This window comes from Periplaneta americana, chromosome 2 (genome assembly GCF_040183065.1).
Source record: "Periplaneta americana isolate PAMFEO1 chromosome 2, P.americana_PAMFEO1_priV1, whole genome shotgun sequence".
Classification (NCBI taxonomy): Eukaryota; Metazoa; Arthropoda; class Insecta; order Blattodea; family Blattidae; genus Periplaneta; species Periplaneta americana.
This window is the reverse complement of record NC_091118.1, coordinates 100,907,686-100,921,007: the sequence shown is the minus strand read 5'-3', so window position 1 is coordinate 100,921,007 and position 13,322 is coordinate 100,907,686. Positions and strand designations below refer to the sequence as shown.

Below are 13,322 nucleotides of genomic sequence, written 5' to 3'. Positions count from 1 at the left end.
GTAATTAAATCAATGGCTTTCCCAAAACACGTTTTGAAACATTTCATAAGAAACCATTTTTATCTCGAAGAGGAAACAAAATCGAGTAAAATTGTATTAAACTTTTTTGTTTGAAATATCTCAAAGAATAGCCCCTGAAATTAATGTCATTACTTATAGTCGCGACGGCGTGACTCCTCCTCTTTGCTTACGTCTTAGGAAGTGAAGGCTCTATAAAGTCTAGGTAGGTAGTATCGTTTGCCATTTTTGTTCTTTCGTTGCCAAGCTACCATATGAGGTAGATTGCCACACCGTTAAATATTATCATGTCGTAGCTCCTATGATAATAAATCAAACACACTGTAATTCAGCAAATAATTGAGCGGCAAATAACATCTTTGTGTGCTTTCTGCGAATGCCAACGAAAGAGCCAAAATGGCGGGCGATTATATTATTTGTCGAGCCTTAAGAAATGAATAACGTCTTCCTCAGTGAATCACAAGACGCACACGTTTAAATGTAGTCGACTTGCAATGCCGTTGGCTGCAGGAAATTAGAGCGACAGGACTATAGGTTCACTCCAGTGGCGTATACTGGTTAAAGGGTCTGGGCTACCACTGACCCTATTACTACACAAAATATATTTTAAAATCCCTGTAATAAAATTCCTTACATATTTATGTGAATTCCAGACGTCTTGATTGGGACGAAAATACGTTGATGACTTCGTCCTTGAAATTACAGTTGGGCCACTTGCAAAGTTTCTGTAGAAATAACTTTTCAATGGACATCAGTGCCAAGCCGGATAAACGTTCTTGTGTATGAGTTGATCTACAGTAGAATTTTATTCTCTTCAACGCAGAAAATGTTCTTTCTACCGATGCTGATGTAGCTGGTATTGTCACAATTAATGTTGCCAATTTAAGGACTTCAGGAATATCTTGATTCAGCTGGGTTTCATATATGGCAGATAATATTTCATGGATAGGTTTGTTCGAAAAATCAAAGACTTCTGCTGAATATATTACACTAAATTCATTTTTCAAACGTACTTGATCAAAGTGACTGTTATAGGACTGAAATAATTTGTTTAGTGCCTCATTCGGGAAGTTTTCTCTATAAGCAGAAAATTTTTGAGAATCTACAAGATGTGTGAACTGAAGCTTTCCATAATCAGAAAATATGTCAGTAATTTCCATGTGCATACGATCTAGTATGCTGTAGTACAGCTGCCTGTATTTCAATTCATCATCTCCTTTTCTTCGCTTTAATGGTGGTTCCATTGTATTGGCTAAAGAATTTTCATTTTCCATATTACTCCATGTGGACGGAAACCCACTACGTCTGAACTCGGATATAGTATTTTTTTTTTTAACTTTGATACCTCTTGCAAGTAGTATGCTATGTCTAGACTTTTTGTCTGAAGAATATTGTAGAGCACATCTGTATGTGCGAACACTCTAGCATAGACTTCAAGAAGAAATATATTCTGAAACTGTGTGAAAAAATTCAAATATCCTTGAGCCTGCAAATTTACAGCATCATCCCAGTTTTCTTCAGAGTCATTACAAATGATATTTTTAAAGAAAGCAGTCCGTTTTTCTCTGTATTCTTTTACTGTATTTACAAGCCGAGATGTAAAATTCAATCTAGTTGGTGCTACTTTTGGGAGTTTCTTGTTCATAAATTCCTTGAGTTTACTGATCTTTTAGGAGATGATGAGAAAAATGCAGCTAAACCCAACAGTGTTTTGAAAAAAATGCGGCATTCTGGAATGGATGAAGTAGTTTGTTGCAAAACTAAATTGAGAACATGGCTGTAACAATGGACAAATAGTGCTTGAGGATACTTTTCTTGAACTTTTGTTTTTAAGCCATTAATATTTCCTGCCATAATTGAAGCACCATCGTATGTCTGTGCAATTAACTTATTGCCGACATTGTATTCTGCTATAACACCTTCCACATGCTGAAACAAAGCAGCAGCAGTTTTGTCCGAACTGACATTTGTGAATCCTATAAACCGTTCTTGAACATTGGCAGTACTGTCGACGTATCTTAAAACAGTGGACAATTGACTCTGATTAGAGCAGTAACTTGTTTCATCAACAACAATAGCCACAAAAGGTTTTTATGTTCTTTATTATAACCCCACTTATAGCAAATATTAAGTCATTCTGAATTGCGAGAGAAGTACCACGAAATACTGTTAAACTCTCAAGATAATTGGCCAGTAAATGGTCAAATTCACTTAAGGAACTTAAATATTCAATATAATTTCCTATATTGTCTGATTCCACACTCTCGTTATGACCCCGAAAAGCCAATTCTTGTTTTCCTAGAAAGCAGACTGCGTTAATAAGATGCAGTAAAATCTCCCGATTTTTTTTTCACAAGAGCATTGTGTTGGTTGATGTGTAGAGCTTTTTGCTTATCTAGCTGTAAATCAATTCTTGTCTTCCCAAAGTTTGCAAAGTTCATGCTACTACAAATATGAGCTTTTGATTTGGGTATTCTAGGACTGCTTTTCGAAGAGAGTTCATATTAGAAAACCCCTCTTTTGACCACACATTAGTTTCGCGGCTAAATAACAAACATGGCCAGCAAAATAGTTTAGACAGTTTAGAACTACCACACAACCAATTCCACTTACCATATGATGTTGAAGTGAAATGGCATGTGTACTCTCGCTGTTTTTCTTTTACGTCCATGGACAAATTTAACTCAGGAGTTGGTCTTTCCATTTTCAAAATTTCAATTTTCTCGTTGTTATGTACAACGGTTAAAAGGCACTTTTAATAAACCTTCTATTACACAGTCATTTTCAACACAAACCTCTCCAGAAACTTGTTCTGCCATATTTTTCACAATATCACTTAATTGGGAAATTAAAAACTTAATCATTCACAATTAATATAACTCTTAGACACTCGAACAAATCACAGATTTAAAATAATGCACTGCAAGAACACAATCACATTCAATTGCTAGCGTACTAAGCGTATTGCTGCTTCGCGCCTTCGAAGAAACCGATGACGAGAGCGGCAACTCACCCACCTACACTGCACGATAGAAACAGTAGGGAGCGGGGGGGACGGGCAGTTGTGCTACAAGACAGCGTGTGCGGTACGGTCACAGGCTACCTCACGTAGCAAGCGGTTTCTCCAGCGATGCCGCCTTGACAACTTGTTTCTTTTCGAGAGCAGAGAGCGCATATAAATCTAACAATTACTTTAATTTTAATTACTATGGTAAAACTAATAATACAAAATTATTACATTATGTTATATTATAAACTTTTTCTTTTGTAATTTCCTTGGGCTACCACCGGTAGCCCAGTAGCCCCGGTAGTCCGCAAAATACGCCCCTGGTTCACTCTGTATAAAAAGAAATAGTTGGGAAGGAATTACAATTCCAAATATGCATAAAGGGGTTGGCAACATTGACTGAGTTAAATGTGGCAATGCCTGTTTATGTTTCTATTCCAACTTGCGTCTCACTTTGCATTCTTCTCCTGATAGTTCGACAGCTATAGTGCGTTTTCCTTCATTTATGAATATTGGACAAAAATATTGTTTCTGTAAATAACAGATATGGTTTCTATTATACTAAGTATCCACAAGACAATTCGTCAGTAAGTGAGTCCATGGAATTATAATTTTTATTTGAAAAAATAACAATTCTACACCAATTTACGTCGTCCTGGGTTGCAGTTACAGTCTTTGCTTCTGGATTCAAGTGTGGTTTCTGTGGGTTCCATGTAATAGATTAAAGGAAAATTCTATGACCAGTATTATAATTATTCCATTTTCAGCTCCTGGTAACAAACGTCGAAATATAACAGTTTATTACAAGTCTTTACTTTAAAATCTCACAACAGAACAGTGACTTATTAGAATAGGTTCTAATTACAGTATTTTCTTTTGTTTGTCAATTATCATTATTTTAAGATACCTTGCATGGCTCCAGCAGTCTTAAACAATGCTCCACAACGAGGTCAGCGCCATCTGAGCCACAGAGGCGTATCATCTCCTCCACTACACGACGTTCTACTAGGTTCACCAAACGGGGCAGACACAAGCGATTGCCCAACTCTAGCAGGTCTAAGCAACGGGCAGGTGAAATGGCAGGAACGTCATCAGTGTACAAATACACCAGAAGCTTGTGGAATGTGTCCTCACGCACGCCTGGGAATAGAATCTAACAACGAGATCATATTAATATTACATGTACAGCAGTCATCACACAGTCAATAGTTTCAGTAAGTTGAAGTTTTAGTGAATGCTTATTTTGGACTATATTCTCCACCAATGACATGTACTTTGTCTCATTTGTTACCACATAGCACCACATTTTATATCCAGCATCCAAATTGCTGAATTTACAGTCAAGGAGTAGAGAGAGAGTGGGACATATTCTTCTAAGAGTATAGGCATAAAGCTTTCAAGAAAAAAGATGGATTACTGTCTACAATCCATTCTCTTGGAGAAATGAAAGATACCGGTTCTAATACTAGTATGAACTACCTAAGATTTATATTAGGATCAGAATTTGGAAAATAATGTTACGTATTCGAGTCAAGATGTTTACATGAAGATCCAAAATGTCACGTAGCTCAATCATCACCATCTGCATTTGGATTAGGATGTGGCATGTTCCAGTTACAAGTAAATTCTATTTCTTGTGAATAAAATGTCGCTTTAAATTTACACATTATGAAATTATAAAATTAACTGAAAATAAGGCAGTCACACAATTTATTTTATTCCTTCTGTAAGAATTATTTTCTCCATCCGCTACATATGCATTCTGGAAGTACTCTCCCCTGTAGTTTTATAATCCCGAGTTTCTTTGGACCCTATAATGAGACATTCTCCCTATGATTTAACATAATCTCTTTACAGTTCTTTTCTTTTGTATTCATAGTTATTACCTATTATTCACTTCAAACCTCATGATTATATTTATGGTCTATTTTTCTATAGTGTGTAAGTAATCTAGAAAAGTTACTTTGCTACTTCAGTTTCATAAAATAAAGTTACAGGAGTAATTCTTTAAATACATTTTATAAAGATTTTTTTTCCTTGGATTAATATTGTTCATCGAGTCCTGCCTGGAACGAATTACCTGATTGAGGTTCTTCTCTGAGGGTTTTCCCTCAACCCATTAAGAGCAAATTCTGGGTAACTTTCGCTACTGGACCCTGGGATCATTTTGTCATTATTATCACCTTCATCTTATCCATCTTGCCTAATTCCATACTCAACACTCATGTCATCCTACCATATGCGGTGAACAGAATCCAATCTAATGGGTGTCCCACCCTCAGAATAGAATTCTTTAACATAATCACCAAAACAGTAGCGATGTGCTAATGAGTGCATGCCAATACAGGCGGTGTAAGAAAAAAATATTTCGACATCAGATCCTCTTATTATTACATACTCATCAAGTATCTCCAGCCACGATCTAGCTACTAGGTGAACCTCTTAGGTGACGGTTACAGACTAAAACCCCTGGCCTTTCAGTTGTTGATTTTATTTTTTCTTAATTTGTAAAACTAATGGAAGTTCCAGTGCAGAATTTACTTGACTTGTGTATACCCAGTAAAAGGCAATCTGATAACTCATTCCACAACAAAATAAAATGTCTTGCTGAGGTAGGCTAAATGTATTTTTGTGAAAAATAAAAATTACTGGAATTTGACTAAATTCCTTTCTCTACTAACTAATTATACACAATTTTTTTTTCTGGGAAAAAGTTTTGCTGAAATAGCAGAATGAATTTAAATTCGTCATATAGTGAAATTAATTGTTGGCTTAACGAATTTCGAAATATCTAACGCCAAAAGAGGGAGCTTAATCAATCTTTAACTAACTATTCAAATATCACTAGAAAATTATTTTATCATTATACTGCATATCTTAAATACATTTTGTTATTAAATTCATTTCGGAAAGTTATCATGATTAAAAAAACCTACAACTTTGGCGTTGCTCTCCCTGAAGTCTCCAGAAAACATAGCTTTCATCATGTCACAACGTGCCATCAGCATGGGCCGATGTGCAGAGAATGAGCCGTCATCTAGCTGGAAAACTATGTCTGAGAAGAGGCCTTGCCCCAGACATAAGTCCTGTAATCGTTGCCTCACCGCCTGAAAAAGATAACACTTTCTGTGAATAGTGATGAAATCCAGTGGGTGCAAAGGATAAACAGAGTAGACCAACTTGATGATGATGATGATGATGATGATGGTGATGGTAAAATGCCACCTGACAATGATGGTGACAATGACTATAACGAAGATTATAATGATAATGATGATGACGCAACAGTACATTACTGTAGAAGAAATTAAAATGTTACCAAGACTGATATTATTTCCCATAATTAGCAAGTTATAAAACAGCTTCTAGAAAGTTACCAAATTTATTGTCATTTTGTTGAGATTTTTTTTTCCGGAAAGGAGAAAGCTGATGGTTGTAAACTGCCAAAAATGTTATTCCATTAAATCTAAGAACTTGAAAATTAAGCAAAATTTATTTAGGCCCTATCAGTCATGTCTTCTATAACAAAACAGTCAGCTTCTCTTCTCTTCTCTTTTATGAAGCTCTGTAAGAAAATATTTTATGTGCGAGGGTAATGATGGAAGAAAATAAATAAACCAATGTTGTTTAGTTAGATACTTCCAACTTCAATGTCAGTGTGATTAAGAAGATCTGAAATGTCAAGAAAAGGAGAACTCATAAAGACAGTAAGAATCCGTGGCGTTACGTTCCTTTAAGGGCCCAGATCGACCAGCTGGTGCTGGCCTCTACATGCCGAAGCAGAGGTGGACAATCATCCAACCAGAATGGAGGTATAGTGTGGTTAGCATGATGATCCCCCAGCAGTTTTAGCTGGCTTTCGTAACTGGATTTCGCTACCTATCGTAGCTTCCCAAGTGCATCACAATGCTGGATGAGCAATGGTCTAAATTTCATGAGAAAATTTCTTCCCCTACGAGGATTCGAAGCAGCGCACATTCCGTAACGCGAATTCTAGACAGGATGCCTTAGACTACGACACCACAGCACAGGACTCATAAAGGTAGTATGTCTGGTAAATTGGTATTTGTCGGAAAATCATGAAGAACATAGTTGTCCTTATACATGGACTCTGGACCAACTCAAGTTAAAGTAACTCCTTTAATTTGGAATTAAAGACAGAAGGGAAAACGTTTAATGTAAATATTCAAGAATTATTAATGTTAACTCTTGAAGAAAAAGTGCCATATTTAAATTTTATAAATAAGCAAAATCTAATAAAATAAAAACTGCGTATGTAAATGTATTTTATGATTAAAAAAAATTACGATAGAACTTCTACTAAATACCAAATGATGCTAAAATTCGTTTTTAATTGCATACAGGTGAACTCACCTTGCGATACTGTTGTTTGAGATCTGTATTCAGAAATTCTTCGTGGGCCTGAATGTTGCTCACGAACACTAATAGCTCGGGGAGATCGAGGAACTCTGCCGCCTGCCGAATTTCCTGCACAAACATATCAATTCAGTACCACCACTCTCTTCATTTCTTACTCTACTACCCATACATGGCATATGAAGCATCTTGAATACAAGGAAATATTAAATCAAACATAAATATCACAATTCTCTAAATCTATATAGTTCATTCAAAATATAAGGTGATAGAATATAACACTATGGTGTTTAGTGATATTAGTTAAGAACAGAAACAAAAGATTAAGTAACTTTATACTCCGCTATCTTTTCTAAAATAGGCCTAATACCATGTTACTTTTGAATTTATAAGAGTCACTGGCTTAAAAGTACGTAACATTCACATATTTTATTTAATTCAAATTGACGTACATGATTTACTTTATATTATTAAATAGGAGTACCGGTACATTTCTTTTATTATTGAAACATACTGCATTAATTGGATAATGACATTATGTTTGACGATGAAGATTCCCTCATAACAGAAGTTTTCAAAATGAGAGGAAAAAATATTAATGATATATTAATTCATCAGCAGCCAGAATAATGATACAAATTTTATGTAAAAAAAAAAGATAACTTTTAAAGCATTTCAAGAAAATTAATTCTTTTATTGTGTTGCTTTACAGCTATTTTTTATATTACTCAAATGATATACATAAATAAAACCACTTACTGTGTGAGTGATTGTATATTACAAATAATATCGTCGAAGTACACTGAAAGAAGATGTGAAACTATTATATTTGCCATGCTGCCTGGCTTACAAATTATTTGTTGCAAAAAACGATATGTAATAGTATATTTGCGATTTTTATATAATGATGAAACTTTTCACACAAAAAGTTTTTTTTTTTTTTTTTGCTCCATTTTCGCAATGACTGGAATTATACATTTTTAAGTGTAGGCCTACACATATCTATAAACCCTAAATTTAAATTTCTGTCTGATGAAGTTTTGGATGCATAATTCTGTACACTATTTCACTAATTTCATACAAACCAGTAGGGGTTTAAGAATATGTTTGATGTGATTATATGAAGTGTTTATAACTGTATGAGATTTTTCATAAGTAACACATAAATTCCACTTAAATTAAACTGTGAATTTTTTTTAAAGCTTGAACATGTCAAACTCTGTATTATTTTGAAAGGGATACTGTTTTATATGGAAACAAAACCACTGTTGGTGAGTTATAACATTGTCGATATTTTAAAATCCGTGTCCATGGAAGATCTCACTCTTTTAACTGAATATCCTGTGTTTCTCTCAAGTTGTTAAAGATATGAACAAGTCACAGCACACATCACAATTTCGATACAAATAACATTTTATTACTTAAACATTTGACTCTCTCCACACCAATGGTTGATCCTTGACTTGCACCATCTACCTATTTGTCCTCCTTTAGAAGTGACACATAGTAACTGTAGATCTATTTGCTGCCATAGCGTTGTTCTTGGTTCACCAAGAGAGACGTTCTACATAGCATCAGATGATGATGATGATTAATGGAGCAATGGTAGAATTCCGGTAAGAGAAAAGAGATTAACCTGCGAAATCCTATCACCAAACACTGTCTTTATCCACCATAAATTTCACATAATGCCACCAGGATTTGAACTCGGATTACCAGCACGGAAAGCTGGTGCTTTAGACATTTTGCTAATGGTGTGTCGAATTTTACATTTTGAAACAAGTAAAACAATTTTACTAGCTTTTACAAAAATTCAAAGAATATTTTAGTAAGGAAATTAATTTTCTAAGTTAAAAAATTAAAATTCACTTAATCAAATTCCAGAGATGTTTTCCATTTACTGTACAATCTGGTAATTGTCAAGACACAAAATAAACTTTCTCCTCTTCATCTCATCCCCTTCTTCCCCTTCAATTCGTCCACATCAGGCTTTGTTGCATAGACCCTACTTTTCAGATATCCTCTTAAAAAGTAATCAAATGGATGGTGATCAGGTCATCTTGCAGGCTACTCTGCATATCCTCTTTTTCTGATTCACCTGTATGAAAACACTTTATTCAGACATTCCCGAATAAAAGCAGCGAAATAAGGAGAGCACATGGAATCGTATGATATATCTGGATCTTGAAGATTTGGGCACATAACAAGGACTAGTATTTAATCAACACGCAAAAATTCCACCAAATAACTACTCGTACTTATGAAAAAGAAAAAATAAAGACCTAAAACTCTGTATTCTAAAATCCTTGCATACACATTTAACCTTGAGAGTACCACATGTGTATATCTACCATCAAGTGCGGATTCTCATCTGACCTGCAGTTTTATCTGTTCACCTCACCATTGACGAAACATGTTACATAAAAAGCATAGGTCTCTATCGCACAGAACAGCCATTTCCTCAGAATTACAGTCTTCTATCAAGAGAACAGCCATTTCCTCGCAGAATTACAGTCTTCTATGAAGAGAACCGCCATTTTCTCGCAGAATTATAATCTTCTATCAAGAAAAAGCCATTTCCTCACAGAATTGCAATCTTCTAACAAAGGCCATCATCCAGTAACTCTCACAAGGCTGGACTTCATAAGAGTGATCGTTAGTATGATGCAATATTTTTCAGACAGTTACTCTTGAGATGTCAAATCTAGGTTATAATTCATTCAGTGAAGAATGTGGTTTCTCTCTTGTTACCAGGAGCAAAACGTCAAATTCCAAACCTTTGCCAGTGGACAGTCTACAGGTTTTCTTTTCTTTGACATGCCCATGTTCACTGAATTTCGTTTCTATTTTGTTCATAGTTAACTGAGAGAACGTGTTTCGTTAAAAAGTGCATATATCTCTTGTTGTGTTCATGTTTTATCGCTATATTCTATCACCATCAAAATCTCAATTTTATTCTCTCATTTTCTTTTCAGTAAACTCTTATTCTATGTTTATTTAAACAATAAAGCTACTTTGATAACAAAAAAAAAAAAAAAAAAAAAAAAAAAAAAAAAAAAAAAAAAAAAAAACTTTTTCTTGTCCAATGCTAGCCCTCTTCACTTTTTATTTACCTGGACTCTATGAGTCACTCATAGTTTGTGAGAGCTATTCAAAGTGTATCACAGAATGGGTTCACATTAAACTTATACTGAATGATGACTGAGAATTAATGGAATGCCACAGGGAACAAATGTACCAGAAAAAATCCCTGTATTGCCTGGACCAGGGGCTTACCCAATACAAATTATGAATTCGGGGTAGAGTGGGATTTGGACCCGGGCCCCCTGGTTTATAAGCCCAGCACTCTAGCACTGAGACAATGTGATGGTATAAAAACAGTATTCTCAAACAGATAATATGAAAAAAAAAAAAGGAGTGTAATTTAAAAATATTATCAAAGACATAGGGGAAGAAATGTTACAAGAAAGTGAAATAGAGAGAGGAGTACAACAAGAATGTCCTTTATCACCTACACCATTCAACATCTACTTGAAGAATTTAATAAAGAACTGTTTTAAGAATATAGTAGAAGGAAGAAGAATAAAGTGCATAAGATTTGCTGATGATTAGCAGAAGATGAGATGATAGTATGGGATATGTTGCTGGCTAAATGACAGTTGTGAGCAGTATGGGATGAAGATAAATGAAAACACGACGAACACCATGGTTATCGAAAAAAAAAAAATAATAAAGAAGGGAAATGTACGAATTCTAAATGAGGCAGTAGAGCAAGTGAACAGCTTCAAATACTTGGGGTGTACTATAAACATGAGCTGCTGCCTGGAAGTCAAAAGGAGGATAGCAATGACAAAGGAAGCTTTTGCATTTTCTGTGGATCTCTGAAAAAAGAACTAAGAGACTAGTGAAGTGCTTTGTATGAAGTGTGGCATTGTATGGAGCAGAAACATGGACATCACGACGAAGTGAAGAGAAGCGACTAAAAGCATTTGAAATGTGGATATGGAGAAAATTGGAGCATGTGAAATGGAATAAGAACAGAATAAGAAATGATGATGTGTTGGAAAGAGTGGGTGAAAAAAGAATGCTGAAACTGATCACGAAGAGCAAAAAGGAACTGGTTGGGTCACTGGCTGAGAAGAAACTGCCTACTGAAGGATGCACTGGAAGGAATGATGAACGAGAGAAGAATTCGGGGCAGAAGAAGATATCAAATGATAGACGACATTAAGATATATGGATCATATGCAGAGACAAAAAAGAAGGCAGAAAATAACAAAGATTGAAGAATGCTGGGTTTGCAGTGAAAGACCTGTCTGGGCAAAAAACTAAAAATGAATGAATCAATGACATCATAACTATCACAACATAGTGGCACAAGTAGTTTTTTTACATTAAAAATATTCGTTCCTAAATATAAGGTTTGATATGTTCGAGTGTTCTGTTAAACAATTTTGTGTTCAATTTTAGTTGAATTTATGCGTTACTTATGAAAAATTCTATATAATTATAGCTCTGTTATTGCCACACCCTTGTTACTAGAGAGGCATAGGAATCTGCGTACTGTGGAAATTCACATGCTTGTTTACCATTAGTTGAAGATACTGAAGTTCGATTTATAATAAGTTAATGTTTTGGTTATAAAGTTTCTTTATTCTATTGTTAATATATTTTCTTTCAATAAATAAAAAGATAAGGTAGGTCAAGTAACGCCATGACATTATCTAGCTACAATGACCAAGTTCTCAAGAGCACAATTATTAACTAATTAATATTTATATTTTATTGCCGGATTTTTTGGTTTGGTGTTGTTTTGTTTTATTCGTGAAATAGTTCTAATATATACCACTCAATATTTGGAGTTTCTCTAGATAAATTTACTAGCAAATTTTAATACTTTATGAGAAATCCCGTACATACTCTATGTGGCATGTCAAAAACCACTTTTTCAGTGTCAAAGATGCTAGAAACGTGTATTTCCGCGAATATCTCTAAAGTACTTTCTGGAATATACAATTCTCTCTTTATATCTACTTCGTATAATCAGAGAGAAAGAGAGAGACAGAGTGGAAGGAATGGGACGAGGGGGAGGGAGGGAAGTGGGAGAAGTGGATTGGGGAGAGGGCGAGGGAGAGGGAGAGGGAGAGGGAGAGGGAGAGAGAGAGAGAGAGAGAGACAGAGACAGAGACAGAGAGAAGAATTGCATCAAAACAAAATCAATATAGTTGCATATTGAACTCCTGTTATTTTCATGTTATTTTGTCCCAAAACGAGGAACAATCTCCAACAAATTGTTTGTACTTGTGTTATTTTCATGTTATTCTGTCCCAAAATTAGCAACAATCTCCAACAAATTTGTTTGTATTTATTCTTTCAGTTACTGATACTGAAAAGTAGTCCGTCATAATGGATACTGGACACAGAGTACTTTACTTTACTTGAGTACAGACTGGTTCTTTTCACTAAAATTCTTTTAGTTACATGGCTGTAATAGTTTAATACGTCACACTACTACGTAGATTTGTGAACAACATTCCAGTGTGTAAAATTTTCCATGCAACACATAAAATTCTGCTGTAACAGCCCAAATAACATGTCAGCAATATGATAAGTACATTGCGAAGTAAATAAGAGAAAGGATGCGTTGATATCGTATTTTGTGGTACCTTGTAGATATTTTCCAGAAAGAAAAAAATTGATATAACAGCTGAAACTAGAATTGCAGCTTGGTTCTACCAAATATTATGCTAGTACACCTACAGGTAGGCCATTTAATATAGTGATATGAACTACTACATAACTTATTTAACTCCAAATTACTTTTGTATTAAAAAACCTTCGTTCTATGTAATGCTAGGGTAGGAAAAACTATGGACAGCTTAAACGTACTATGATCTATAAACTTGAAATAAATTTATTT

At 34.8% G+C, this 13,322-nt stretch overlaps 1 protein-coding gene across 10 annotated transcripts in view; it reads right to left on the bottom strand.

Moving 5' to 3' along the window:
- RhoBTB (Rho-related BTB domain containing) overlaps positions 1 to 13,322 on the bottom strand; it is a 596,656-nt gene that overhangs the window by 22,674 nt on the left and 560,660 nt on the right. For all 10 annotated transcript variants that reach the window (XM_069818201.1, XM_069818203.1, XM_069818207.1 and 7 more), the window contains 3 exons: positions 7,400 to 7,513; positions 5,962 to 6,132; positions 3,933 to 4,178 (listed from right to left, as the gene is read on the bottom strand). In XM_069818201.1, the coding sequence (XP_069674302.1) occupies positions 3,933 to 4,178; positions 5,962 to 6,132; positions 7,400 to 7,513 (531 nt within the window). The remainder of the gene's footprint in view (positions 1 to 3,932; positions 4,179 to 5,961; positions 6,133 to 7,399; positions 7,514 to 13,322) is intronic.